General features: G+C 40.8%; 3 protein-coding genes across 5 annotated transcripts; 2 read left to right on the forward strand and 1 right to left on the reverse strand.

The window, feature by feature from the left end:
- Positions 1-130: 130 nt before the first annotated feature.
- Positions 131-18,019, forward strand: arhgap45b (Rho GTPase activating protein 45b). Of its 2 annotated transcripts, none has more exons than XM_080506935.1 (24): positions 131-277; positions 1,243-1,486; positions 2,738-2,920; positions 5,196-5,336; positions 5,513-5,597; positions 6,837-6,909; positions 7,699-7,774; positions 8,574-8,705; positions 8,808-8,869; positions 8,965-9,075; positions 9,179-9,259; positions 9,825-9,992; positions 11,298-11,435; positions 11,531-11,727; positions 11,814-11,935; positions 12,080-12,166; positions 13,203-13,304; positions 13,391-13,551; positions 14,624-14,812; positions 14,929-15,066; positions 15,596-15,867; positions 15,952-16,189; positions 16,618-16,702; positions 17,300-18,019. In XM_080506935.1, exons 1-24 carry the CDS (start codon positions 158-160, stop codon positions 17,719-17,721), a joined length of 3,627 nt encoding a protein of 1,208 aa, XP_080363061.1. In that variant the 5' UTR covers positions 131-157; the 3' UTR covers positions 17,722-18,019. The 2 variants fall into 2 exon arrangements, with proteins under 2 accessions (XP_080363061.1, XP_080363060.1); XM_080506934.1 differs by lacking the exon at positions 131-277 and adding an exon at positions 670-803.
- Positions 18,020-19,207: 1,188 nt separating this feature from the next.
- Positions 19,208-22,967, reverse strand: polr2eb (RNA polymerase II, I and III subunit E, b). The gene is made up of 8 exons (XM_080506690.1): positions 22,816-22,967; positions 21,981-22,155; positions 21,724-21,839; positions 21,528-21,608; positions 21,362-21,420; positions 21,184-21,262; positions 20,124-20,196; positions 19,208-19,321 (listed from the first exon to the last, which is right to left on the reverse strand). Exons 1-7 carry the CDS (start codon positions 22,870-22,872, stop codon positions 20,131-20,133), a joined length of 633 nt encoding a protein of 210 aa, XP_080362816.1. The 5' UTR covers positions 22,873-22,967; the 3' UTR covers positions 19,208-19,321; positions 20,124-20,130.
- A 258-nt stretch (positions 22,968-23,225) lies between these two features.
- On the forward strand, positions 23,226-27,443 carry gpx4a (glutathione peroxidase 4a; the record flags this gene model as incomplete). Of its 2 annotated transcripts, none has more annotated exons than XM_080506681.1 (7): positions 23,226-23,354; positions 25,029-25,123; positions 25,217-25,361; positions 25,584-25,735; positions 26,241-26,265; positions 26,435-26,494; positions 26,835-27,443. In XM_080506681.1, 7 exons carry the CDS (start codon positions 23,226-23,228, stop codon positions 26,865-26,867), a joined length of 639 nt encoding a protein of 212 aa, XP_080362807.1. In that variant the 3' UTR covers positions 26,868-27,443. The 2 variants fall into 2 exon arrangements, with proteins under 2 accessions (XP_080362807.1, XP_080362808.1); XM_080506682.1 differs by lacking the exon at positions 23,226-23,354 and adding an exon at positions 24,532-24,667 and having other exon boundaries at positions 26,835-27,442.
- Between the last annotated feature and the right edge of the window lie 441 nt (positions 27,444-27,884).

The following is a 27,884-nucleotide window of genomic DNA, read 5'->3' on the forward strand; positions in this document are numbered from 1 at the left end:
CAACAGGAGGAAGAGACTGAAGGCAAACAGTCCGCAGCAGTGGCTCCAAGTGGGCCCGGATGGCGCAGAGCTCCAGCTGAACGACTGCGTCAAATCTCCCGGGTGGCACATCGGGGGGTGGGTGGGGGGCTTTTACGTGAAACTCAAAGAATGCAGGATGGACGGCAAATCCACGCTGAAGATGTTCACCAGGAAGAAACGGGAGCTCATCAAGACGCCGTCCATCTCGAAGAAGAGCCGAGCAGGAAGCCCCGGGCCACAGAGCAGCGCGCCGTCTGTGAGTGGCGCATCACTTCTGGTTTCTATGAGCGTGTGTGACAGAGTGAGTGAGTGAGTGTGTGTGTGTGTGTGTGTGTGGTGATGACCTTCAGCTGCAGGCAGCAGGCTACAGACCAGAGAGGTCTGTGTGTGTGTGTCTGTGTGTGTGTGGATGCCACTTGAACCAGGATCACATTTTATTTGAGCGTTCCTCACCTCCTGGTTCTCTCCCTGGGATGCAGTGATGGACACCTGATCACACACACTGACTCCTGTGGTGAAGCAGTTTATAGGAAGTATCAACCTCTCTGGGGTTTGTTTTTTTTAGGTCTTGTCATGAAAGCAGCAGTGTTCTGCAGTGTGCATGAGCTTCAGCTTTTATTTGTAATGGAGGTGAAGTGGTAGGGTGAAGGAGCATGCTGAAGCGGGTTGGAAAGGGCAGCTACAACCCTTACGCAACAAGTGAGAGAGTCAGGAGAGCTCGGCCAAAAGGCAAGGACAAACTGGACATACTGCCCAACAAGCACAACATATGGCTGAAACAGGTATGTTTGGAGAAAAGCTTACCGTGCAGGAATGTTCATTCTCTAAAAATATTTGCTCTCTCCGAGTAAATATGCTTTGCTGACCATGCGGCCATCAGTCAAGCAGTGACAAAGTGCAGAGATGTACTAAAAAGAACAACTTTTTCGTTTCTATGGAGAATGTGAGTAGTTGATTGTAACACATTACATTTTCTTAACCATTTTTTGGATTTGCCACACCCGACGTGAGTTCAGAGTCAGGAAGTATTGCACAAGCCGGCACAGGATCTTGTGAAAGTCTTTATATGCGTGTTTACTAAACAATGCCGCAGCCACTGGTGTTTTTCCAAGTCGTGTCGATTCCCTCTCACGAAATTAAAAAAAAAAAAAAAAAAAAAAAAAAAAAGCATAAATCACGGTACACTCTTGACCTCCTCTCTGCCTGGCTGTCCTCCTCCAGCTGTCCATTCTCCAGGAGCAGCCCCGAAGAGATGCGGCTGACGTCGCCTTCTTCTCCTCGCCGTTACTTGCGTCCACCTCGACGCTCGCGCCCACCGCCGCGCTCCTGGATCCCTCCCTGTCCTGCCCGAGCACCCCGAGCGCTCAGCACAGCAAGCTGGCGGCCGTACACGGGATGGGCAGCCAGTCTCCCGTCGCCACCCTGAAGAGGCCCACTGCGCTGAGCAGACACGCCAGCGCCGCAGGTCTGCCTTCCAAACATGCGCAACAAAGTTCATGAAATGTGTTTTGCTTCTGTCAGATGCATGTCCAGGCTTAACACATGGGTGAACTGTCTCTCTATTTTACTGAAATTAAACACTGATGGATTTATATATAAAAATGTTTTTGCATTTTAAAGGTCACTTCAGTGTATGTGGAAAGATGAGGTGTAGATTATTAAATCCTGATTTTAGAAGGGAAAAAAAGTCCTGCTGCTGTGGGAACTTTGTCATTATCAGACTAACAAAAAAATTTTTTTTTTTAAATCGAGTAACTAAATATTGTAGTGTTTTGTTTTTAGTCTGTAGTAACACAATGGCTCTGTGACCCCACCACACCACTGGAAGGTGATTCGCCTTGTTTTGTTGTTACATTGTATAATCTCTGAGCTCTATTACCTTGATCATGATAAATGTTCTGTCTCACAAGAAATATTTTTTTTCTCTTTAGTTTTATTCCCTAAACACCTTTAACCAAGCAGCACGTCCGTACATCTAAAAGCAGGTGTATTTATGTGCATCTGTGCAGCAGGTTGGCAGCTCTAAAGAAGTTCAAATGTACAGTAAAAACATTGCACAGGTACTGGCAAGAAATACTGCTATGTGGGAACTTGTGCATATTTAGCGCCATTGGGTGAATATCTGGATCATGACCTTCTCAAGGGTTCAAAAATGTGTCCAATTGTATCAAGACTCACTGCTGGTTCAAACTGACCCCAGCAATCGAGATGTATAAATAAGCTGAGGGAAGTTATTTACAACCATGTTTGTTTTTGCTCTTAATTATCCAATTAACATAACATGTTGTTTTTTTTTAACATGAATGAATAAATTATTTTAAATCATTAAAGGAAAAAGCAAAGTACGAGTGAAACTTTCACTTTTCTTCCAAGGATGAAATCTTAAATATTTGTATGAAAAGCAAACTTTCTATGTGTGGAATTAATCCTTCCGGTAGAGTTTATAGTGCACTAGTGAGGGAGTACCGAAGGCATTTAGTATCCCATTTATACATGTTCACCAGGGTTTTAAGTATTTCAGCAAAAGACCTGGATTAAAAAAAAAGTGGATTGCAACGTTTGGTATTTGCAACTTTTCTTTTTGACTGTGTGATAAATGTTCAGCCTGTTTTGTTTTAAAAAGGACTCGTGTTCAACGCAGGCTTCGGCAGCTTGGATCGGTCGTGTCGGACTGTATGACGGCTAAATGTCGAGCGATGTCTTGGTCTCCCGTCAGGCCTCCCGCTGCAGTCCTGGGTGTTCACCAGAGGACAGGGGAAGGGGGCCCTGACCCCAACCGCCCCGTGTGACGGTCCCGAGAGCACAGCCATCGAGGTGGAGGACATCCCGGCCCTGCTGAGGGACGTGGCGCGCTTCGGCGAAGCGGTGGAGAAACTGAAGGACGTCGTCCTCGTTGAAGGTAAGAACTGTCGTCGCCTCCACACCATGCGGTGGCGTTCACTAGATCAACATCGGCCTCCTGTCTGCCTCATTAGCCGTTTCATTTTTGCCATTTCTGACTCGCAGAAGCATTTTTAAAGGTCTTTTGTAAGTTATTAGCTTTGTAAATCCTCTTCCTGTGGAACCAAACAGTGATTTGAGCTTGTTTTCGCCAGTTTGGAGACAGAATGGGATTCTGTTTGTGTGAGGTTAGGCATGGTTTCCCCACTTGTCTGCCGACAATTTTTTACACTGTTGTTGTTGTCGTCACTGTTTTACGGCATCGATCAGTTGTGAGTCGTGCAGACTGTCCCATATAGTGAGACTCTTTTTTTTTTCCTCTATGGGCGAACAAAGCGGATCAAGGGGTGTCTTTCATTCAGTCAGACTTGCATCAGCTCCTCTTCGATACACACGTGTGCGCTACATGGGGAAAGGGGCGGAGCCAGTACGGGGGCGGAGCCACAGTGCACAAGCACGCTAACGTGCAGCTCTGAGCCGCCTCTCTCCAAATGAAGGGTTGTGTTTCCGCTACACCCGCCAAGTCAACCGCACACTTTGTTTCCAGCAGGAAACCAGCTTTTTGTTTACAGCTGCAGCGTACGCACACTCTTCTCCTGCATGATGGTGGGGAATGTACAACAGGTGTAACACCTTGGCCGTCTTTTCTGAGTGAAACGACTGGCTTAAGTTAGATCCAACCGCCACAGTCGTTGACCTCTGGAGGTCGGAGGCTGGTTATTTTCAGCAGTACCTTGTGGGTCACATGATAGTTTTTCTTCGTGTGACTTTCTGTTGGCTGCTATCAAGCGAAGTTCTCCACCCACAACGAGCTTTCTAAACAGGAAGCCATGATGGATAGCCTTTGACAGAAAGGCCTCGTTCGTACTTCCTCCTTTGTCAGACCTGCTGCATCACAGTGATGCGTCACCTCCTCCTGTCTGCGTTGGTCTGCTTTGACCAAGACCTCCTCTTTTATCCCTCGTCTCAAAATAGTGAGATGCTTCGTTGTGAACCACCACAGAAAGGAGATGTATCGCAACAATTTCTTCCTAATTGTGCATAACAATGAAAAGGACCACATCCATTCTGGTGCCGTGATCGGGTCACTTTGCTCTCGCTGCTCTCTGCTACACTTTGACACACTTCTTTTTTTGGTTTTGTTTAGGCAGACAGAGGATGGAGGATTGTCTGCCCTCTGGCCTCCTCAGAATGTAGGAGTGTGCTGTTGCTACATCAAGATAAAAAAAAGTTGATGAAACCATTTTTTCTTTTTGTAAGAAAGGAATTATCTCCAGCAGCAATACCGTAAAAAGTGACTCAACCTCATCCATCTGACAGTAAATCTTCTCATCTGTGCCACTATTGCTAAACAGTGAGGACACTAGCCTGCAGAGCCATCACTGGTATATTTTTGGACGTTATACTGCTAATTTATGCAGTTAAATGTTATTCAGCAAGAACAAGTACAGTTTCCATTACCTCTAAATTTCACAAACTCTCATAGTATCTTTGTTCAATCGGTCTAAAAAGTGTTTAAATGTCAGGTCTTGGTAAGAAGCCACAGCTTTAGAGAGGTTTGGCAAAGTTGCTCAATATTGAGACCTCAGTTTGCAGTGATTACTTTTCCTTTGATACAAGCATGTGCACTATATATATATATATATATATATATATATATATATATTCATATTCGACACACACACCTGTCCTGACTGATTGTGACCAGTGGTAACACAACTAACCAGATTAAAAACCTACTCTGAAGCATGACATTTAGAACCAATTATTGCATATCTGGACCAGAGTACAATCTTGTTGTTTTAGAACTTAATACTATTTATATTACTTGTATCAAGAAAAGAGAGCAAGAAAAGTGAGAAAGCAAAGAATGTCTATTACTTTAACCAGCCGAGTTAACTGAATCCACGTTGCGGTGTATTTAGGTGCATCAAAAAAATGAATATGTTGAAATACTATAATTCTTCCTGGAGTCTATTTCAAATGGCAAAACTTTATGTATGTGTATATATTTTACGTTTTGATTTTTTTGGTTAAATTATCTCAAATATTTAAACAAATCCTAATTTAGAATCTCAAAATATATTTTAGAAGTTTTTTGTTTGTACTCAAAGGATTAAATTATAAAAATTTTATTATAGCGTTTTCACACGGCTGATCTAAAACCTTCTGCTTGGTCCTACTGAAACCTGTTCTGATCCTGATTCCTCTCATCGCACGTCTCCACCTCACAGATACAGAGAGCCAGCGTCCCGTGGCCCACGAGTGTTTGGGAGAGGTGCTGCGGGTCCTGCGTCAGGTCATCAACACGTACCCACTGCTCAATACTGTGGAGATCCTCACTGCTGCTGGCAAGCTCATATCCAAGGTCAAAGGTCAGTCAGTAGTAGAACAAATGTAGGTTCTGTCTGTACTAATCAAATATTTTGTATATTACGCACTCCTGTGAGCCTTTATGCAGCATGCAGGGTTACTCCTTGATGGTGATGTGTAGTCGCCGCACATTTTGTTCTAATCATGCTCTAATCTTTACACATTTTGTTTTTTTTAGGCTTCCATTATGAAGCCTGCAATGAAGCAGATAAAATGGACTTTGAGAAGGCAATTGAAACCATTGCAGTTGCTTTTAGTAGCAAGTAAGTGTTTGTTGCCTCTTCATAATGTTTTCCCCTGTCAAAGCAAAGCATTTGTTATTGGTTGTTACTCCAAATATTGAGGTATATTGGCACTCAAAGCAATGGCCGTGGTTGTTGTTACAAATGAGAGTTTTTGGGATTGAGACAAAAGTGCAGTGATGGTGACACATTTGCATGAGGCAAAGCTGAAAACAGGAAGTGGTTTTTCTTCTGCTCTGTGACACAAAACCAGAACTTGAAAATGCTGTTGACTACCTGACATTTACATGAACAGATTGCACAGACTCAGGACACGCTACATGATTTGAAATTAGACGAATAAATATTTAGTGTGATGACCGAAAAGTCATCAAATCCAACTTTTTTGACCAGACTTTAAAGCCTCAAATTAATAATATTTGTTTGGGGTTTTCTTTTAACTATATATATATAAAAAAAACAAAAATGCTGATTTTTTTTCCTGTGTAATTGGAGTAAATTACACAAACAGTGCATCACATGTCTGTCTGGGCATTTCAGGGTTTAGAAAACCATCAGTGGGCTTCAGGAGGAAGTGAGCTGGCAGAAACAGTTGAAATCTGCTTGAAGAGTCTGTTTCCTCATTCTCTCCTCCTCACTTCCTCTGCTTGACTTGTGGCCAACAAAACATATTCAGTGTATTCCTTTGGCTGTATTTCAGCGAAATATCCTCTTGCATAAGAATTGTCGAGGTTTTCAGTGGCTTTTTTCATCAAAAGATGAAAATGGTTGAGCACATATCTTCTATAAGAATGAAGATCTGTCAAACAAAAGTGACTTACTTTATCATTTCATGTCAAATGTACCGTATTGTGGAAACCTGAGTGCCTCAAATTGGTCCGTCCCTTCATGCAATACCAAATGGACTGTTTGCTGTCAATATCAGGAAGCTGTGAAGTGGCCATGATTTCTCTTCTGAGCTTCTAAATTCTTCTTCGTTGCGATACATTAAAACGTACAGAAGGTTCAAGAATAGTGTGCTGTGACTTTTGGTAACTATTCAGCTGACCATTTCTGAATAAGTCGCAAAAAACATGCCGATGGGAGAGGCTGTTGCCATGGTGACACCGATTTCAAAGGAGAGAGGAATGCACACAGAATTTTCAAATTTATCTTCATACCCAAAAGTACTTTTTGTTTTAATATTGTGTTAATATAATCTGCTGCAGAATGAATCTTTGATCGTTGTGATCTAAAAGAGTATTTGTCGTTTCTCTTCAGTGTTTCTGAACTTCTGATGGGTGAGGTGGACAGCAGCACGCTTCTCTCCATGCTGCCCACTGAAAGGAGCAGGGTGAGTTTATCATGGATGTCGGTGAAAGTTTCCAATGTGGAATTAAGTCAGGATGAGTCCGAACCAGTACCGGGTTCCGATATCGACGTAATTCACGGATCAGAAATTTCCGATCCAACCGGCCGAGATTTCCAATCCATGAGCTTCCTCTGGCACCAGGCGTCACCACTTTAAAACGCCAGCTCGCTGAGGAGAACCCGCCTTTGGGGGTGATTCACACCTCCTGCGTCCTCCTCCACGAAAAACTCCCTGAAAATTGTACTAGTCATTTGTGCTGCGTTCGTGCTGGAAAAACTGCTGTTTGTGCTGCGTTTCTAAATAATTTCCCTGTGGATTGATAAAGTGATTCTGAGGTTTTCAAGATGTAACAAGTTTATTATGAGATGATGTCACGCAGACCCCCCCCACATTGTCCAAACTGAACAAAAATAGTTTGTACTGTTTCCTTTTCTGAACTTATACTAACCTCAAGTGGCCTTTTGGGAGAATACATGCATAAATTTGTAGATTTCATACTTTACTGCAGAGAGGAGTTTATTACAGCCTCGTTTAAAATCAACAATAATGATGCTATTAAAGCAAACGGAGCTCTTGTACCGGAATAGTATTTGTATCGGCAGATATCCAAATTCGGGGATCGGTGCATCGCTAGAATTAACCGAGGCAATTATTTGAACAAACATGACTTTGAGTTAAATGATAAATCATGATGCACAAATTAATTTCTAATGCCTGAGCTGCCGAGGGTTGTGGGTGTGTTTTGAAAGAGCAGGTGTTTGTGTTGTGCAGTCGATGGAGAACTTGTACGCTGCGACTGGTCACGGAGCAGAAGGTGGACAGTTTCGGAGTGACCTGCAGGACACAGGTAGGAAAAAAAGCTGTATTCTTTCCCTCGCTCTCTTTCCTTGATGCTTTGTCTGTTTGCTTTCTCTCACAATCTACCTTTTTGTGACATTTGTGTGTTCAGTCGTCTTGCTATTGAACAATAGTCATGTGTGCTTTACTGAGGCCATAGGAGCTTTTCCATATTATTCCACAACGCTATCTTTCCCTGGTGACGTCATCAAGTCACAGTTGTTGTTGAAGTATCAATGAGAAGAAAATAACGATCGTTTCTTTTTATTGCTTTATGACATAACCAACATTTTGAGATTGTAGCTTTCTGCAGAGTAATCGTAAAAACTACAGTTTAAAGTACAGCATCGTAATAATCAATAAATCAGCTGGACAAAAAAAAGTTGACAATGAACTGATTACTCTGGGGCTATTTTTTTTTTCATGGTAGTGGAATTGACAAAAAATGTGCAAAGATTGAGTGCCTCCACCCACTGTTTCATCCTTAAAATCTTGTGTAATGAATGTCTAACTTGCCTCACGCTTTTATTTTACTGGATTGTCACATTGCAGCAGCCTTGGGGGTTGGGGGGGGGGTGATAAATGTAATGACTAGTATATGGATGTAAAGTTTCGTTTCTAAGCTTTCGGGTAGATTTTGAATTCTCTCGGCATCATAAATGGTTGTAGGGGTTTATGAGAAATAAAAATGCCAAATTCTGTCAACTGTGTCAGGATTAGAAAATGAGGGTTAACACTTAAAGCACATTATTACAGTGCAACCCCTGAACAAACAAACAAACGGTCTGTGTATGTGTGTCAACGTGCAGGCAGAGTTGAGGAAGTGGATGTGATCCTCCAGCGCAGTGAGGGAGGAGTGGACTCCGCTCTGCTCTACGCCAAAACCATTTCCAAGTACATGAAGGACCTCATAAACTATGTGGAAAAGAGAACTTCACTAGGTAAGGGGGTGCACCTGAAGTTCACTTTTAGAAGTCTGACAAAAACTTTATTTTTTAATTGTCTGTGATTGTTTGTTGAAATTGTCTTTTCTGTGATAATAGAGACTGAATTCTCCAAAAGCCTTCAGAGATTATACCAGTCCTGCAAACACAGCATATTACATGTGAGCATAATTCATCTCTCCAAAGATTAAGAGCAATAACATTTTATTTATTCTAATATGTATGTTTTTTCTTTTTTTATGTCTTGCTACTCCAGCCCCACATGCCCCTCTTCTCCATCTACTCCCTGGCTCTGGAGCAGGACCAGGAGTACAGTGTGGGGCTGCAGCAAGCAAACACCACCCTCCACAACCAGACCTTCATCCAGGTGCAGATATGTCCACCATCAACGCCCAATCTTGACAAAATGTTGGCATTTGTATGGTTGTTTGGAAGTCCCTTCCAACCTTCTGTCTCTTATGTGTGTGAAGCCTCTCATGCAACGACGACAGGAGCACGAGAAGAGGCGGAAGGAGATCAAGGAACACTGGATTCGAGCTAAGAGGAAGCTGGTACGTTCCTCGTCTTCAACCAAATTATGTGGAATTAAGTTTCTGAATGAGTAGGGCAATGAATTCAATTTTTTCACCATTTTGGGAATTCAAGCATCAGATTTGATGATGCGCAGCTCAAAAGATTCTTCGAAAGCTGTCAGAAACAAAGTGGAGGGGGGGCGGGGGGCGATCTGGAAACCTGGTCAATAAAGTGCAGAGAAATTCAAAAGCCAGTCCAAGAAGAGTGCCAACAATCAAAAAATGTGTCAATCCAAGTCACATTAATCAACTTAGGGGTAAATGTGAATTGCGGTAAAATAAATGAGCATTTCAGTTTATCATGTGTTTTGTGGTCATTGTAGTTAGTTACAATTTATTTTGGTGTGTAATGGACATGAAATGGCTCCAAAAGAGAAATTTACCAGGATTTTATCATTTCAAGTCCTTCTGATCTTGTACGTAAACTTCAGCATTAATGTTAACGTGGTGTGAGAGCTCATCAAATATGATCTTTTAAATATATATATTTTTAAATAACATTGAGTTGTTCATCAGTAAACACTGATAAGCACTCTCTCATCAGATGGAGTGCGAGTCGAACCTGCGGAAGGCCAAACAGGCCTACATGGTCCGCTTTGAGGACTATGAGAAGGCCAAAACGGCAGCCTACCGAGCTGAGGAGGAGAGCGGGGGGTCGACTGCAAAATCTCTGGAGAAGAAGAAACGATTAGAGGAAGAGACTCGCAACAAGGTTTGTGTCAACGGCTTGAATTTAGATGTTGGTATTTGTTTCAGGGCTTAATCTCTGTGGAAGGAAGGACAAATGCTTCAATACGTTTGTTTGTTGTTTGTCCAGCAGGAATGCAATTTGCTGAATTAAGAGTTTAAAATCAGGGTAACACCTGGGTTGTTTTTGATGAGTCCTTATCATTAAATTCATATATAAATATTAGTGGCTCTGTATACTTCCATCTATGAAAGATTAATACTGCATTCCTTGTCCATAACCACATCAGATCCTTCGGATAGAGCTGAATAGGATTTGATAAAGCATTTAACAGATTCCAATGATCCAATAGTGTCTCCCATCATTATAGCCAAGCAAGGCTATTAAACTGTTTGTTAGCACAAAATCTATTGGGCATAAAAGGAAAAGTACAGCTTTGGTATGTATGTTTTTATTTTTTGGACTATGTACAGATATTTGGAGGGAGTTTTGATGGACACTGACTCATTTCTTTATTGTAGCTAAACCCAAATGTTGGTGACGGAAATGTGAGCCTTAATAAGCCAACTGCATTCATGTGAGTTTGCCCTGTACTAAAACTAATTTGGTCAACAAAGTACAGCAAAATTGTAATTGTGACATCACTTTTGTTACGCCCCAGTCTAGGGGGCCGAGGACATAACATGACGGAGCCCCGTCTTCCCCATCTCCCAAGTAGCCACAAACAAAGTTTGGCTCAAAAACCAAGGAAAGATTTATTTACAAAGATAACACAAATTTAACAAAGGTAATTTAGAAGGCTTCAGGATGGACTAAGGCCAAAATAACAAACAAGTTCTACGTTAAAAAAAATAAGAAAGCTTACTAAAGAAAACAAAATGACAACAAAGCTTTCCTCCCTGACTAATCAAAACGGGAGAAAATGACTTAACAAAAATGGCAGTCCAACCTTACCAAATAAACTCTACACATCTCCAAAAATACAGTTTAATGAATACAATTTGTGATGTTGGGAGACGAGGAGAACGAGGAGAAAGCCTGCTGTCTCCTCTCCTCTGGCGGCTGCCATCTTGACTGTTTTTATAACTGGGTGGCCTCAGCTGCAGCTGAATGTAACAGTTGACTGTAAGATGGTTTATTTTTGACTGGACTAACTGTGTTGGATATCTGGACATTTAACTTTATGAAAACTGCATAGTTGAATTTTTGTATTGGTGTCCAGCATCAGTGTTGTCATTTATCAGTGCTGTCACTGTTGCTTGTAGCATATAGAATATTAAAAGGTAAACTTGGAGTGTGTTTGTTTGTGTTGTTTGTGTGTGTGCGCAGTCAGACGAGGCGGAGGCCACCTACAGGACGTGTATAGCAGATGCCACCACTCAGCAGCTGGAGCTGGAGCACACAAAGGTCACGGTGCTGAGGCAGCTGCAGGACATCATCAAGCAGAGCGACCAGACCATCCGCTCGGTCAAAACAACCGCCCGTGCTCAAAATACCCAGACTCCTATAGTGTTGCAGCGCAGTAGTAACCCCTTCCCTCTGAAATTCTCTCTCTCCTGCAGGCGACCATCTCCTACTACCAGCTCATGCACATGCAGACGGTAGCTCTGCCCGTCCACTACCAGACTCTCTGTGAAAGCAGCAAATTGTACGACCCCGGACAGCAGTATGCCGCCCACGTCCACGATCTCCAACTGCCAGAGCAACCGAATGTCCACTACACGTTTGAGTCCTACTCCCCCAGCAGCACATCGTCACAGTAAGCCTCAATCGGTCGTTCAGACATTTTTCCCTTGCGCCTCACTGTCCGTGGGGTTAATCATTGTGTAATTTTTAATGTTGCAGCCATGGACACAGACCTCGGAACGACAGCTTTAACACGGAGGCCCATACCAGTCAGACAGACGGCGCCACCGCTGTGGACGCAACAGCTGGAGACAGCAGAGACGTGGAGTTGAACCGTAAAAGTGAGTGAGGCCTGCATAAGGTTTAATTTTAGATCATTTGTTTTTCAAATGTAGAACATTTATTACAAGTGTAAATCTCATTTGTTTTGTTTTTTGTTTTTTAAATGCGACTTCACGCATTATTTTCCTATTTCTAATCTTCAGAACAAGGCCATAAGTCGTGGGGCTCCACGGTGAGCGACGACAGCGTGGGAGGAGAGGGAGGCCTGGAATCGCCCACCGCCAGCACCAGTCAGTTTTGTTAAAATCAACTCGCTTTCATTGACATTGGTGACTTAACAAGCGACCACTATAATTGGTGTCGTCCAGGGAAGGGTTGAGCAGGAGGCTGTAGTGAAAATACTCCGAAAAGTAAATCCCGTCTTGAATCATGACAGTCCCCGACTCCATATATTAGCTTTTCAGGAAGTGCAGTCGTAACAGCAGACAAGTTTAAGACAAGTTTAAGCAACAAAGTAATTGAAAGTACATCTTTAAACCTGACTGGCAGCAAAGGCAAAATTATGAAATAATGATGAAGTTGAACACATAAAAGCCAAATTAAAAGAAATGTTTTATTAGAATGTAAATAGATTCAAGATGCGATGCATTGCAGCATAAAAGTCAACGGTTTCAGGAAACAATTTTCTGTTGAGGGTTTTTTGGAGCTGCGTAGAAAATAAAAGCAGCTTCTGCATGTTTGATTCTGGAAACGGATGATATGGTTTGATCCTGATGAGCTGAGATGTCTGGATCTTTCATAACCTGACAGGAGATCAGAAATATGAACTGAGCCAGAACCATTCAGACATTTGTAGATAATGCCGTCTACTAAAAACGGATGCATTGACTCTGTAAACTATTCCTGTTGAGGCACCAGCTCTTAATTTTTATGGTTTCTATATTTTTATAGTTTCAGATTGAAGGCCAGCCGTGGCTTTCTATCTTTCCTCTTGGTCTCCAAAAAAAATAATAGTTGTTGTGCCTGCCTAAGTGGCAAGGCGCAAAGATTACTATCCCGATTAAACTATCCTGTTTAATTATTTCTCCTGCAATCTTTTACTGATTCAAACCATTCAAATATCAAAAAGTGCAACTTGTTCATGAGATGAGTACTGTGCTGTCTGCTTTCTATATCTTTAAACATTTCTGACTAAATCGCAAAAAAAAAGCAGATAAAGCAGGTCAGCGTCTGTTGCCATGGAGACGCAGGAGACACACTCTAAACTTGCATCTTCTCAAACATGTCATTTGTGAGAAACTTGACCCAAACTGCAATCCCCTTTAGGTGACATCAATAAAATGGCTCGAACGTCATCAACTGGAACGATGTCGTCTAATGAAGATGCCGACGAGAAAGATGGGACCGTCACCTCATTTGAAACTCAAAGTAAGACTTGCATCTCGCCCGCTTTTAAAGTGGCAGTTAAATCAGTGTTGGCTGTGCGCGTGTGACATCGGGGTCATTCTCTGCAGACATCAATGGCATGGATGCAGACGTGGTGTCCACCAGACCTTTCCGTAACATCGGCCTGTCCAAGGCTGCCCTGACCCACCGACTGAGAAAGCTACGGACTCCTGCCAAGTGCCGCGAATGTGACAGTTACGTTTACTTCCAGGGCGCCGAGTGCGAGGAGGTGAGCTCTTCTTTTCCCCGAACACAAAACGTCTCGTCTGGCAAGAGTATGCGGATTAAATGGCCCTGAAACATCTTTCCTATTTTGATAAGTGCTTTGTGTAACTGTTTGAAAACTAAAGACGACGATTGCAACATGAAAAAAGGGAAAATGAACATTATGCACATTTACAGATATATGATCCCACCCTCTCTCCCTCTAAATTAATTTATTTACTGAGAAAATACCTGCTTTACTTTCCCGAATTTCCAGTTTGCATCTATTGTGCCATTTTCCCACAATTAGCACTATTTGGAGAATTAACATCTATTACTTTTGTATAATCCGGGTCAGAGGAGATGTTAAATTGTTGCCACGTGTTTCTCTTTTTCCACAATTGATCTAAAATGGGGCTTTTTCAAAGTATGAAAGAATGAATGATGCTCTCCCTGAGATGAAACAAACCACCTCTCACACCACTTGCGCTTTGTGTCATAAGTAGTAAATGTGTGGTTGATTGCCAGCTTCAACATTTTTCAGACTGTACAATATTGATTATGGCTGCTGAGACTTATAGACGATAAGTTAAATCTGCAACTATATTGCTTTTATTAAAGGCTTATTCTATAATTCAAATTCATCTCAATGCACTTCTAAAAATATTTCTTGAACTGTATTTTAATGACATTTTCATAACTTTATCCTCTACCTATTTCCTTAAATCAAGATTTTTCTTAAACGTTATAAGGAAAAAGATTCCAGCTGAGTCTTCCCAGAACCCCCAGATTCTTTTTTCATGCTGCTGTCCACCTCTCCTCTGTATCTGAAAACCACTTTTAAAATCACTCTCATAAAAAAACCCACTCTTTTATAGTATTTCTTTGCAATTTTTTTTTTTTTTTTATGTAACCTTGACTGTATGAACGTCAACATTTTTCTTTATGCTTGCGAGAAGTTACACTTTATGGGAGTAATAATCCATGTTTTGACCATCAAAGTGCTGAGAGCTCCCTGCAAGGTTTGTTTTTGCCTATTGATGCCCTGTAATGCAATAAGTAAGCAGTCGATCAATTGGGCTCCATTTCCCGTCCAGTGTTTCCTGGCGTGTCACAAGCGCTGTCTGGAGACCCTGGCCATCCTGTGTGGTCACAAGAAGTTGCGGGGCCGTCTGCAGCTGTTTGGCAGGGAGTTTACTCAGGTGGCCAGCTGTGCCAGCGATGGCATCCCCTTCATCATCACCAAATGCATCTCCGAGATAGAGAGACGTGCACTCAAAGTGAAGGTGAGGAAGCACATTGGCACCGTGTTGCACCATCCACTTTTATTGGCCGACTTACACGGGTATGATTAAACTGTGTGATATGAGCTGCTGCTCCCACCTCCTCCCGTTCCTCACAGGGCATCTACAGGGTGAACGGGGCAAAGACTCGTGTGGAGAAACTGTGTCAGGCCTTTGAAAATGGCAAGGAGCTGGTGGAGTTGTCTCAGTGCTCGCCGCATGACATCAGCAACGTCCTCAAGCTCTATCTCAGACAGGTACACACACACACACACACACACACACACACACACACACACACACACACACACACACACACACGTCAGCTTCAAGTTCTGTTGCTAAAGCATTATCAAAGATCTGTGCCTCATCTTTTTTGGGGGCACCCAAAATTTAATGAACATAAAATATCTTTCTATGATTTAATGCAAAGGAAATATCCATTCATTTTAGATTTATCGCACAAACTGAATAATTTTTTATTTCTCTTTAGTCATTTGACTCATTCAAATTCTGAAATCTCTTTGAGTATATTTCCTGCTCTTTTATCCACAGGTTAAATTATCACAGTTAAAATGTGGAAAAATTGCTTCAAAAATGTCATTTGTGTGCTGAGTTTTGAACTAAATGATTAAACAACTCTCATTTCATTAAAATTATATATTTGTAAAATGCCTCCTATTTATCTTGACGGTTACTTTCCTTGGTAGCACATTTTCTACCTTTAATTTTTGTTAGTTTTTTTTTTTTTTATTCAATTTCTCCATTCTGTCATTTTTCTCGCAGCTCCCAGAGCCCATCATGCCCTTCCATCTGTACAACAGACTCATGGGTTTGGCCAAAGAGAGCCTGCACAGTGACGCAGACGCCACCGAGGGGGACGAGGCCGAGTCGAGCGGCATGAACGCCGCTCTGGTCCGCCCCTCAGAGCTGGTGGATCTGGGCCCAGACACGGACCCAGAGGTGCTGGTCCTGGTGGACAGTCTGAAGGAGCTTGTCAAAGAACTGCCCAAACCAAACATCGCTACCCTCCGCTACATCATCCGCCACCTTCGAAGGTCAGAAATGGTGCCGCTCACACCGAGACGACGGTCCAGGGTGCAGACGTTTGATGAGTTGACCCTTCGTTTTCTCCGTTAAAGGATCGCCGAGCTGCAGGAGGACAACAAGATGAGCCCAAGTAACCTGGGGATTGTGTTGGGGCCCACCCTGATGCGTCCCCGCCCAACGGGGGCCACGACATCTCTGTCCTCTCTGGTTGATTACCCCCATCAGGCTCGCGTCGTGGAGGCCCTCATAGTCTTCTACTCTTCCATCTTTCAGTCTAAAACGTCTCATTCCAACAGAGGCAGCCGCTCCGCTTCCACCTGCACTCAGCAGGTAAGATTCTACCTGCAACGTCGGCAGTTTGATTTCGCAGATAGTGTTTAGAGACTAAAGCATAAATTTGGCATTTCAACATACAGGGTTACATGTACTTTGAGTGACTTCTTGTAAAATGTTATAGTAACACATGTGACTAACCGTTTTGTTTTAATGAGGTGGAGGTTTATGATCATTTCGAGATCTACTTTTCAACGGTCATGTGTAAGGTTTAAGGAACTGCTGTTTCTAAAAAGCTTTCATAGAAATGAGCAGTAACTAAACCAGTGACGCCACCTCCACAAGCCAGAAAAAAGATTAACGGGATTAACTTCACCTTTGTTTTGCATGTTTGGTGTTCTGTTCAGTTTTCTGCAGAACAAAGAGCTTGTTGTCCCAATGCGATGTTTTCTCAAATAACATTTACTTCCTCCTCTGTGGTTCAGGATAGTGTCACAGATGACAAAATGGGGAGTTCAGCTGATTTAGACGAGGAGGGCAGCAGAGAGGAGCAGAGCAAGACTGAGTGTGGTGAGTTTAAAAGAAAAATGTGGTTTGCATTCTACACAGAGAAGAACTTTGGTTCACAACACAAACAAGTTAGGATTTTGATAATTTGATACGATATCTTTTCTGAAAAGGGTCTTTATTAAAGAATTAACAAAGTTTATAGCATCCATTAATCACAGCACATGACAACTGACGCTCATAATACTGCTCGCTTTCCCTTGTATATTGTGCATTTGTCTCATGACCATCTTGGATTTTCTTTGCACAAGATGCATTACTTTTTATCATCCCCGTCCAGGGATTTTAAAGAGAAAATATTTTAGACGATTGTGGATGGGAAACCCAAAAAAGGCCAAATTTTATTAAAAATGTATTTTCAATCCATGGAGCAGAGGAATACTTTTAATATATTAAATTCATAAGGCATCATTGACACAATGACATTGAGACAATTTGATTATAAAGTCCAGTTGTTTTCCTGTTTGAAGACAAAAGTAGGTTCATGTTGCGCTCCCACTATAAAGGTGCTTAATACTTCAATAGAGACAATCCATCTTAAACCTACTCACACATATTTATGCAACCGTGTAAACACATTGAGCACTTTTCTTTATTCAGGGAGTTCTTTGGGATCAAGCGAGCAGCTCCCCGACTCCGACTCTGAGGCGGATGAAGGCAGTCAGAGGAGTTTGCGCTGCCGCAGCAGCCTGATGAAGCAGGAAAGCATTTGTGAAGACGAGCTGAGCAACAGGGACAGCCTGGAGCTGTCCGGTCAGTCTGTGCCTCACATCGACCCCCAACAAGATGAGGATCAGGACACCTCGGAAGACAGGGAGGCCCCGGCGCCGCCAAACAGCGAACCCCCAGACGACGACACGGGAGCGGAGCGGGACCTGAACGTCTCTCTGGCCGAACTCAACATGAATCAGTCCAACAACAACAGCCACCCAGTCACCCTGTCGAGGAATCCGCTGTCTTACCTGAGCGGGAGCAAACTTTGTCTGACGAAGAAGCGGTACAGTCAGCCCGAGTTTGTCTGATGTCATATACGAAAGTTATTAAGTTTTAAGTCGGTGTGGATGCAATGCTGTGTTGTTCTTCCACAGCAGCAACCTGCTATGCTTTATGCTCTGATTCAAATAAATGTTTTTACATCTGTATTTTAAAGTCAGGGTTTACAGATTGGAATCGGTAAGCTCTTTAAGAATATTTCCTTTTTAAGTGCAGCTGGTTTTATTTCATCCCTGAATTAAAAAAAAAAAAAAATTAACTTACTATTTTGAGTGTTGTCTGTATTGCATATTATGGATGTATTTTGTGATCTCAAATAAAAATGCTTTTTACTACGAAATCTTTTTTTTTTTTACTATTTGTTCAGTGTAAATTTAGACAAGTAAATGGTTACGGATGTGTCTACAGCAGTGGTTCTCAATTATGTTCTGTCAGGCCCCCCCTAGAGGACAAAAAGTTTTTCAGCCCCCCCCCCCAAAGTGTACTACCATTGAGAACCTGATAATATTTATTTATTTATCTGTATAAACCACTGTATGATTTGCTGGCACCAGCATTCTGCATACAATCGCCTGATTATCAAAATAAATTAATAAAATGAGCTGGAGGCCCTTTTTTTATCGTTCAAGCATAAATAAAGACACTAATACTGAAAGTTGCACCTGCCTCACGCCCCCCCTGACACCCCACCACGCCCCCCCAGGGGGGCTCGCCCCACCATTTGAAAAGCACTGGTCTACAGGAAGCTATGCCCATGTTTGGAACACATTTTACTTCCTAGTACTGCGGAATGGATGTACGGGAACGTCTGAGTGGCAACATGAAGCACAACGATCAGACCAGTCAAACCCTATAGCTGCAGCAGGATGCCTTTCAAGAAGAAAAAGAAGGTACGGAGAAAGAAAAAAAAAAACCTTTTACATTTCATTCAAACAGGCAAATGTCAATTACTGATAACCTAAAACCTTTATTACTGTAATTCTAGTCATATTTTCTTTCGGCGCAGATGGTGAGTATCACAATTATAATTTTTTTTGGGTGTATTTGGGGGCAAGTTTTCATTGAATGTTGAAGTATACAATTATGTCATTTTCTAAAGTGTACCCTGTATTTATCTGCAGGAGACTCATCAGTTACCTTTATTGGCGGTGTATTTAATATTTATTTGTATAGCACTTTTTAATCATTGTTACAAAGTGCTTTTACATTATTTCCCTTCCTATTATTTTGAAGGTCAAATTCATATTTGTCAGATTTATACCCAATATCTGAAGTTTTAAATAATTATGTGCATCTCTTAAAGGACGTATAGCAAAAGCTTTTTTTAAAAAGGTTTTTCAAAAATAATTTATCCTCTGGAATTTTATGAGAAGAAACATTGAATATTATTAGTCTCTAAAATTTTAAACTGTAAAGCACCTGGCAACAAAAATAAGGTAGCATCTTTAAGAACAGCATTTATAGCAAACTTACAAAATGGGAGTCATGCTGTAAATAACTTCAGGAAGAGATTAATATATTTGAAATCATTTATTTAACAAATCAGTAATATTCAAATGTTAAGCACATGGAGGTGAAAGCGGTGATGAATTTCCTTCACTGGTCTGGAATGCCGATTCAAAACAACTGCTGGAAAAAAAAATACACGATCACTGAGTACGCATGTTATACACCATGACATCAGAATTGGGTAAACATGTAGACAGTGGTAGCAAATGTGTACTTGTTAATCAAGTGAAGTGATAAACTGCACAAGACATTCATGATCGGACAGAACAAAGCATATAAATGAGTTCGTCTCAGGTTTCTAAAGGAGTCTTCATCTGGTATTCTCACACATCCAGTCTCTAAATCATCTTTAAATGAATTCTTAAATCTCAAGACAACATTTTTTTATGTTGAGCTCATTCTGGCCCTTTCTCATAATGCAACTTTGTCTTGTGAGAGTATATGCAAGATTTTGACTGGTATGAATGTTAGACTGGCTGCAGAACTGTCAATCGTGGTGATGGAATAGCATCCCTTTGCTCACATGAAAAATAAAAAACTGTGGAGCCGTCTACAAATATCTGGGTCGTTTGTAAATCACGTGGGGTTCCAGACTTATACAAGTCCTATTAGCCGCTAAATTTACCAGAGGTGGGTTTATATTAGCCTCCCGTGTTGACAGTAATTCAAAATGTCTCGTTTTAAAGAGCCCAAACAAAAAGAAAATCAGCCACTTTTAAACTCGCTTTGAAAGTACATCCTCGTATGTCTTTGCGTTGAGTAAAGACATGAGGATGTAGAGCGAGGACTTTCAGAGAAGTTTCAACTGAGGTCCAACACCAAATTATTAAAAAAAAATTTTAATAAACAAGGAAAAATGTGATTTCTGGCTGATGACTCCTATTTCAAAGAAAACTGCTAACTTGTTCTGAAGAAGGCTTACCCGTCTGTCACTGGACCAGCCTGTATGTGATGTACCTCCCAGCTGTTTCACTGGGTCTGATGATTTTCACTACCTGGAACAGTTGAGGAACAAAATCACTAAACTTTCAGTCTGACCGTCGTAGAGAAGACACGGTTGATGTAATGTTGAAAATCTCATATGGTGAACTAACATTTGTATTGTGGTCTGATCAGTTAATTGGTATGTGATTTTATATCCTTGTTTCCCAAAATCAGAGCAGAAATTAATCCATTGGGCTAAACCTTCAAATTAACTGAAAATACATTATATAGGAATTCCGGCAGGAACATGCTTCACAGTAGTTCTGTGGGAATATGTTATTAATAGATCTTTACCATCTCAGTAAGTCTGTCCCCTGCTTGTCACAGCTGCATGTTTTGGGGATTTTAAGGATTCTTTTTGAAGAACTTTGTCTCAAAGTGGATTGATTTCTTTTTCCAAGTTACTTAGACACCAAAGGTCCGTGCATTCAGTCTACGGGAAACAATGGAAGATTTCAAAAGGGAGGAGATTATTTCTTTTACTCAAATTATTACAATGACATTACTCATTGATTCAGTTCCACACTGTATTTATTTTAGCTCTTCAAAGCATGAATTACTCTACCTCATGGGTTTAGTTTAGTGCTGTCAGAATTAACGCATCTGTTTTGCAGATCAATTCAAAACGTTCAACTCGTTAAAAACATTAATGCAGTTTGGTTTATTTCCTGTTTTTTAACTCCCTATCCTTTGGTAATGTGTGCCACGCCGAGCCGCCCCGGCTCCAGAGCAGCAGAATACTGAAAAAGCGAAAGTCATTTACACACCAAATTTAAATGTCAAAGAAGCAATTCTGCGTAGCTCAACAGCAGGTTGTCATGTTGACTGACCAGCATCTTCCCAAACTGCAAAAGCTAGAGGAAATACTTGAACATTGCAGGTAAATTATTTCTTTCTCCTCCCTCTCGCTCGTTCCCGCTCTCTTTTTTTTAAATTGATTATCAGCCCTAGTTTAAATAAAATGTTCACATATCATGCCAGTCTTCACACTACTTTACCTGTCCTCTTTTCAAGCCGAAGTATCTTGCCACAGGGTCACCAGCCTGGATCCTCGGCAACTGACTCTCCTTCAGTTTACTGAGGTGATGATATTAAGGGTAACAACTGGACAACAATTTCACAAATGCGTCAATGATTTTAAAGCTCACTGCTGGACTGCATTGTCCGTAAAGATACTATCTTGCGAGAAGTTCAGTCACTTCCTCTTTTGTCATAACAATGTGCTCTGGTACAAGCTGGAAGTCAAGGGAATAAATGGTATAAAAAAAGAGAACAAAGTCACATTTGAACATATTTTCCAAAAGAGAAATCATAGTACAGCGTGCTGACAGTATGCTGTTACCTCATGCTCTGTGATGTTTATAAGCAGCTCCTGTTGTAGAAACTGTTCCAGTATGTACTTGGGTGCCATGTCGACCAGAGACTGTGATAAATTTACATAAACTTGTTTACGAGGATCACAGACAGTGTGGCATTATAGTAAGGACAAGATAGTAGTTTTTTCCAGGATATGTTGGAGTAAACATTTAAATACCGACCTGTTTTGCTGAAGGTGTCATGCCCATCTGAACTACAATGATGGCTCGGGTGATGTTCTCCTCTTGCATTCTCTGACAGTACATCTTAATCGTCTTGATCCCTACCTTGGGCTCCTCTGTTAGGGAAACAAGTATCCACACGTTAATATAGCATTACTGCTGTTCCCCATTACTTACAGATGGGCAATATTTGTTTCTATGATGAAATGAAGGTTGTTCAAGTTCATCATACTTGATTGATATTATTCTAAACTCACCAGGAAAGAAAACAAACATTTGGTCAGTGGGGTCATCGTTGTGCGCCACAAGGACAGTAAGGTCTGTGCGTCTCGGACGTCCCTCACTGGGTTTGTCCCCAAACTGACTCTTGAACTCGTCGAGTGTCTGGTCCAACTCATCCTGTGTCACAAGGTAGCCTCGATCATGGCAAAGCTGTGGGTGCAGCAGAGGAGCAATCAAGTGGAAGTGTGTAAAGCTGATTGTAGCATCAAACAGCGTTAGGAATGCAGTGAGCTAAGGCACAGGGATGAACACAGGGCCAACTACACTGAATGGTTACTTTTTATAAATCAGGTAAAATAAGATGAAAATTTTAAGAAGAATAAAGTTCCAATAACATATGTGTGGCTTTGATAGAAAATCGTCCTTTTAAGACAGATCCAGGTGAGCAAAAACACACAAAAAGATAATACGAATGCTGAACGAGGGAGAGAGAAGAGCAGTTCTGAGGAGGTTTGGTACTAGAGATGGTACAGATTTGAGTCACATTTCGGCTTTCTACCATGAAGGAAAGGTCTTTTTCATTCAGTGTGCTCGAACCTGAATCGCAGGTAGATGGGCTCAAACTGCAATCAACATAATTATAGCTAGAGCGCAACAAAACTTCTTTACTATCCACTAAATGTTCTTTTTTTGCGGAAGCGAGAACAGCTCTACCGAAACCGGAATGATAAACCCACAATCGACGACATGCAGATGAAATAAAACATAATACTCCCATCGTAGCCATTACTGGCGAGAGGAAATGCTGTTTTCGCTAAGCTGCATGCTAAGCTAATGAGCTAAAAACATAAACATTTAGAGTTGACTCACCTGCATAATAGTTTTGCGGATTTTCCAGAGCCTGTATGTTTCTTCTTCGTCATCCATGTCGTCTTGATTTTATATACACGCTAAATGTAATAATACAAAGAAGATAATTGTTTTCGTTCAGGCGTCAACTAAACACGCGACACACGTTTCAGCTCTCCGACACAGATTGATGACGTCAGCGAGGGGGCTGGATTGCGTTTGACAAAAATAAATAAATACAATACAATACAATACAAATAATAATAATGATAATAATAATAATATTCATAATAATAATAATAATATTAATAATAATAATAATAATATTCATAATAATAATGATGATGATGTAGTGCGTGTAACTCCGCCCACCTTGTCATTCAGTTTCACAACACGTTGCAGGGCGGAGTCTGGTGCCAAAATGGGCCGTGATGAGTGTTTACAAATGTGGCCTCTTCTATAACAAAATGAGGCCGTTATATGTTATTTTTGCCATAGGCTCTGTTTTGAGTTGTGCAGTATTACTGGCGACCATTTTGTACTTTGTTTTTTCCACAATGGTAATGTAAATCTTTATCATTTTGTGTGCGTGTGTTCTTCAAAGCTTCTTTTAAGCTATCTAACGACTGCCTGCAGCAAACCATTTTCGACTGATGTGTGATGTATTTCTTTTATTTTCAGTGTTACACATTTTCGGTGTTATGTAGTATATCTCTTCACGGCTTTAAATGGCATGTCCGTCCATAAAGCCGCTTTACCTTTGCGATTATACATATTGCATACACAGGCAGTGGGATACTTAGTTGTCCCAATGTGTGCCTGCACGATGTGAGGGAGTGGAAATATGAGTAAAAGGTACAAAAGTCCATTGCGTTTGAGCTTGTGGCAGCGGATGTTTACGACAGAGCTGCAACACAGAAACCGCCTCCAGCTGCTGGCATCAGCTGATAGTCTTATCATCCTGGGACACAGTCTGGTACAGAGTTTTCTGTCATAAGTCATACATATTTATTTTGTGGGAATTAACCTGTCTTAAACACCGGCTTCACATAGCACCGGCATGTGTCTGTGCTGGCAATATCTAAACGTATTAACTTACTAATTTACTGCTCACCTGTACTGTAATGATCCAGCCTTTAAGCTCTCATCAAGTTATAGAGCACATATTTGTTGCAGTCATGCCATAAAGGGTTAACTAATCTGTTGCATATGAGATCACCAAGTTGCCCCAATTACTCATTTTGTTTTACAATGCCTTGCCTAGCATATCCACCCTGGTTCACCACGTCCAGGAAATATGATTTCCAGTTTCCTAATGGGTTGAAACACTAACTCTGTTGTTTGCATGGATTATGATTATTTGAAATAGCTTTTTCTTCTTAAAACTGGTATAGGATTTGTGTTATTCATGCTGGTTTCTGTTTTGTTTTGTTTTATTGGGTTCAAAAATTAATCTCATTACAGAATGAGTTTAAGTGTTGCCTCAGACTGTTGCTCTTTGCCCTGGACACACAGAGCTTACCCTGCCATGGCCCCATTTTTTAAGCGATTATGACAACGTTTTGAACTGTGGACTGTGAATGAGTTTTCTGATCTGGGATCTGCATTCTTTTGTAGTCAGCAGCAAAGAGGGACCTATTGCAGAATCTCAGCCAATCAGTTGTGTTAATGATTACCTGTTCCCTTTACATGACCACTCTGAGGGCAGAGTGCTCTCAGTAGTGGGACTGAGGCCGAGCGGTGAGGGTGTACCTGAAGAGACTGAGGAGTTCAGGGATCTGATCGCTCTCTGTCTTCAGAGGAAGCTGACCAGAGAGCAGTCATGCGCCTGTTAGGGTGCGCAGTGTTTGTCTCTGTATTGCTGCAGGCTATGGTAAGAGGCACTCTGATCAGGATTGATACATTTATTCATTTCGTAGTTTTGGATTTTTCTTCTGGAAATTTCACTCAACAAGTTGTTTTTGTTTTTTTTGCTTTAAATTTACTTTTTTCTGTTTCAAATATGTCAATTATATATTTTTTGTTTATTTTTTTTACACTGAGCACAGGTCAATGCTTACATAAGCTAGGCTGGTATGCTCGGAATAATTAATTTAAATGTATGCTGTTTTGGGTTGTATTCTTACATAACATTTTTGCTTCAAAATGAAAGTGTACATAAAGGCCCATGTCTCATATTGCATTTTACATTGCAATCTCCAGTTACTCATCACTTTTTTCTTCTTCTTTTACAGTCTGTGCCGACAGAGGACTGGCAGAGGGCAACATCCATTTACAACTTCTCTGCGGTGGATATTGATGGCAACTTAATTTCCCTCGAAAAATATAGGTACAATTTCTTTGACGTCGTAACTGTCTTGATTTTACAATCGAATCCTCTCATAAGCCCATTAATTTTTTTATTCTGCTCATGTCGCTTCAGGGGAAATGTTGTCATCATCACCAACGTTGCCTCTAAATGAGGCAAAACCCCAGTAAACTACTCTCAGTTTGCAGTGATGCACGCCAACTACTCTGAGAGAGGTTTACGCATTCTTGCCTTCCCTTCAAACCAGTTTGGGAACCAGGTATATAAAATTTAAAGTCACTGTTAATATGAAATAACAAGAGAGAACTTTTTTCAGAAAATATATTTCTTTGTCTTTGGTTTTTAATCATAATACTTTTTTCTGCTGTTTTTGAATCAAGCTTTCTGTATGTACACATAATTTGTTGTTTGTATCCACAGACCATTCATGGCCACTAATGCTCAATCATTTCTATTATCTCTGACTTGTTTCACTTTGTAGGAGCCAGGCAATGAAACTCAGATCAAACAGTTTGCCCAGTCCTACAATGCTCACTTCGACATGTTCAGTAAGATTGACGTGAACGGTGACAACGCTCTCCCCCTCTGGAAGTGGCTGAAAGACCAGCCCAACGGGAGAGGCTATTTTGGAAAGTGAGTTGGGAGATACATGACACAACAACTGTGTTGGTTTATTGACCCAAGTGAAATTTACATTTGTTTACACAGTCTGGAATGTGTTTGTGATTGAATCACAAGTCCATCTCAAAAGATTTCAATACAAGTGAAAAGTGCATTTTCTCAAGTTATTTTACACATGCACTGAAATCTTTAAAGTAAACCACTATAATTTCAGCTTATAAGTCATAAAAAGCTATTTTATGGGCTCTCAAATTATTATATCATAAGATTGTATGTCTTTCTTTTTTCTTTTTTATCCAGGGTCCATAAGCATCACAGTGAAGAGAAATGAGTGCTTGACATATTTAAGTTGTTCTATTGTGAATGAAGAACTAACCTGCAAAACAACTCCAAAACAATTAACTTTTCAATGATATACTTATTTCTTTATGGTGTACTTGCATATCTAGTATTTAAACAACACATGATAAAATGTCAAATTTTTCTAACACATTTTTTTTATATTTTATTCCTGCAGTAGTATCAAGTGGAACTTCACGAAGGTAAAACATTTTTTTATTTTTTTATGAGCCTTTAGTATATATTCCAAGTTTCAATGCAAATACATGTAATTTAAATATTGGTATGAACAGATCAAACATTTTATTTCTTAATTGAATTGATACAAAGTTTTTGTGTCTTATAGTTTTTCTTGTGTCTTTATCTTTGCAGTTTTTGATCAACAAAGAGGGGCAGGTGGTGAAAAGATATGGACCCCTAGATGATCCGAGTGTAAGTACAGAACATGTCTGTGTGATACAGTGACTGCCGTGAATGGACAATTGTAGAACAATTGCAGGTGTGTAATTATCCCTGTGAATACAACTGATGTATTTATTAGCAAAAGTGGCTTTTGTACACTGTTCTACATTTACAGCAGAAATGTTACCCGATATTACTTTGACATTTCTGAAATCAAATGGTATTAATGCCTTGCTATTCATTAAAATAGACAGAGCAAGATATGCACACTCTCAACGTCTGTGTGCTACAGTGGGTATTATAACAGTTCTTCTACATTTTGATTGGGATCTTGAACTGATGCACTTTCTGTCTCTTGTTTTGTTTTTAGGTGGTGGAGAAAGATCTTCCCAAATATCTTTAAACCCATAACAAAGACCTGATGCCTTACTCATGCTTCCTCTACTTTGTCTCCATCGTCATTCCCCTTCCTCTCTCTGCTGCTCCAAGCACCATTGGATATAGCTTGAGTCCATCCCAGACTAGTGACGGTCTGTCCGTAAACCCGCAAAACGGATAGGACAGACCTGATGAAAATAGCGTGCAAGCCCGCTGGGAAGGATTGTCAAACTTGTATTCAGTTGGTTCTCTGGGGTCAATGAGAGAGGAGTCCTGAACACATCTATAAGTATTGCATCAACCTAAAATGCTACATTGCTCTCACAATAAAATTCACAATATATTTTTTCTGTGGTTATTATTTTCTCACCAAAGTGTGTGTAAATAGCAGGAATGTTTTGTCTCGTGTTCTTTAAACCCTCAACAGTCCAGCCAACAATCAACAAAGTTTCATTCATTATGGTCCAGTTGCTACTAAAGAGTATGTTTACAAGGAAGATTGGTAGTTGAGAAGTATTACAGGTCCTTCATTGATAAAAACATGTTGCAGAGTGCAGAGCTCTGAGAAGAAGAGAACTGTCTGTGAATTTTGAATAAGCTTTCTTTGTGGGAGTTTTTCTGGAAAAAATGTACTTAATAAAAAAATCCGGACTTTGACAATTTGAAAATTATGTAATATTGTAGGTATTTGGTTCGGGATTGTGACTGAGTGACAAACGGTCTGCATGTGCATCACACAGGTGTTTTTAGAGGGTAGCCAGTGCTGGCCAATGCTCTCACATGAAATGTCAGATCCATCTCCGCTTCAGTTGTTTTGGGTGTAAATGCCCCCAGATATTCTTTAACAAATCTGCTTTTTATAGACGGCGGTGTTTACAGTTACACAGTACAAATGCCTTGAAATGAATAGTAAACTGCTTTGAAATAACAACATTTAAAACATGTACAATGATAACATAGTATTGCATATTTCACTGCATGCCTTAAAAAATGGACTTCCATCATAAAACACATTGTATTCAGGCAAAATTAGCAGTTCTTG

The sequence above is a fragment of the Blennius ocellaris genome (assembly GCF_963422515.1).
Source record: "Blennius ocellaris genome assembly, chromosome: 12".
In the NCBI taxonomy this organism is placed as follows: domain Eukaryota; kingdom Metazoa; phylum Chordata; class Actinopteri; order Blenniiformes; family Blenniidae; genus Blennius; species Blennius ocellaris.

Excerpts from the sequence above, each read along its gene's own strand:
- arhgap45b (XM_080506934.1), top strand. The coding sequence starts at position 675 with ATGCTGAAGCGGGTTGGAAAGGGCAGCTACAACCCTTACGCAACAAGT. Across the intron at positions 2,921-5,195 it reads GGACGTCGTCCTCGTTGAAG|ATACAGAGAGCCAGCGTCCC; the intron begins GTAAGAACTGTC and ends TCCACCTCACAG. Across the intron at positions 12,167-13,202 it reads ATCGCCCACCGCCAGCACCA|GTGACATCAATAAAATGGCT; the intron begins GTCAGTTTTGTT and ends AATCCCCTTTAG.
- polr2eb (XM_080506690.1), bottom strand. The coding sequence starts at position 22,872 with ATGGATGACGAAGAAGAAACATACAGGCTCTGGAAAATCCGCAAAACT. Across the intron at positions 22,156-22,815 it reads TCCGCAAAACTATTATGCAG|CTTTGCCATGATCGAGGCTA; the intron begins GTGAGTCAACTC and ends CTGCACCCACAG. Across the intron at positions 20,197-21,183 it reads TCGGCTTGAAAAGAGGACAG|GTAGTGAAAATCATCAGACC; the intron begins GTAAAGTAGTGT and ends CAACTGTTCCAG.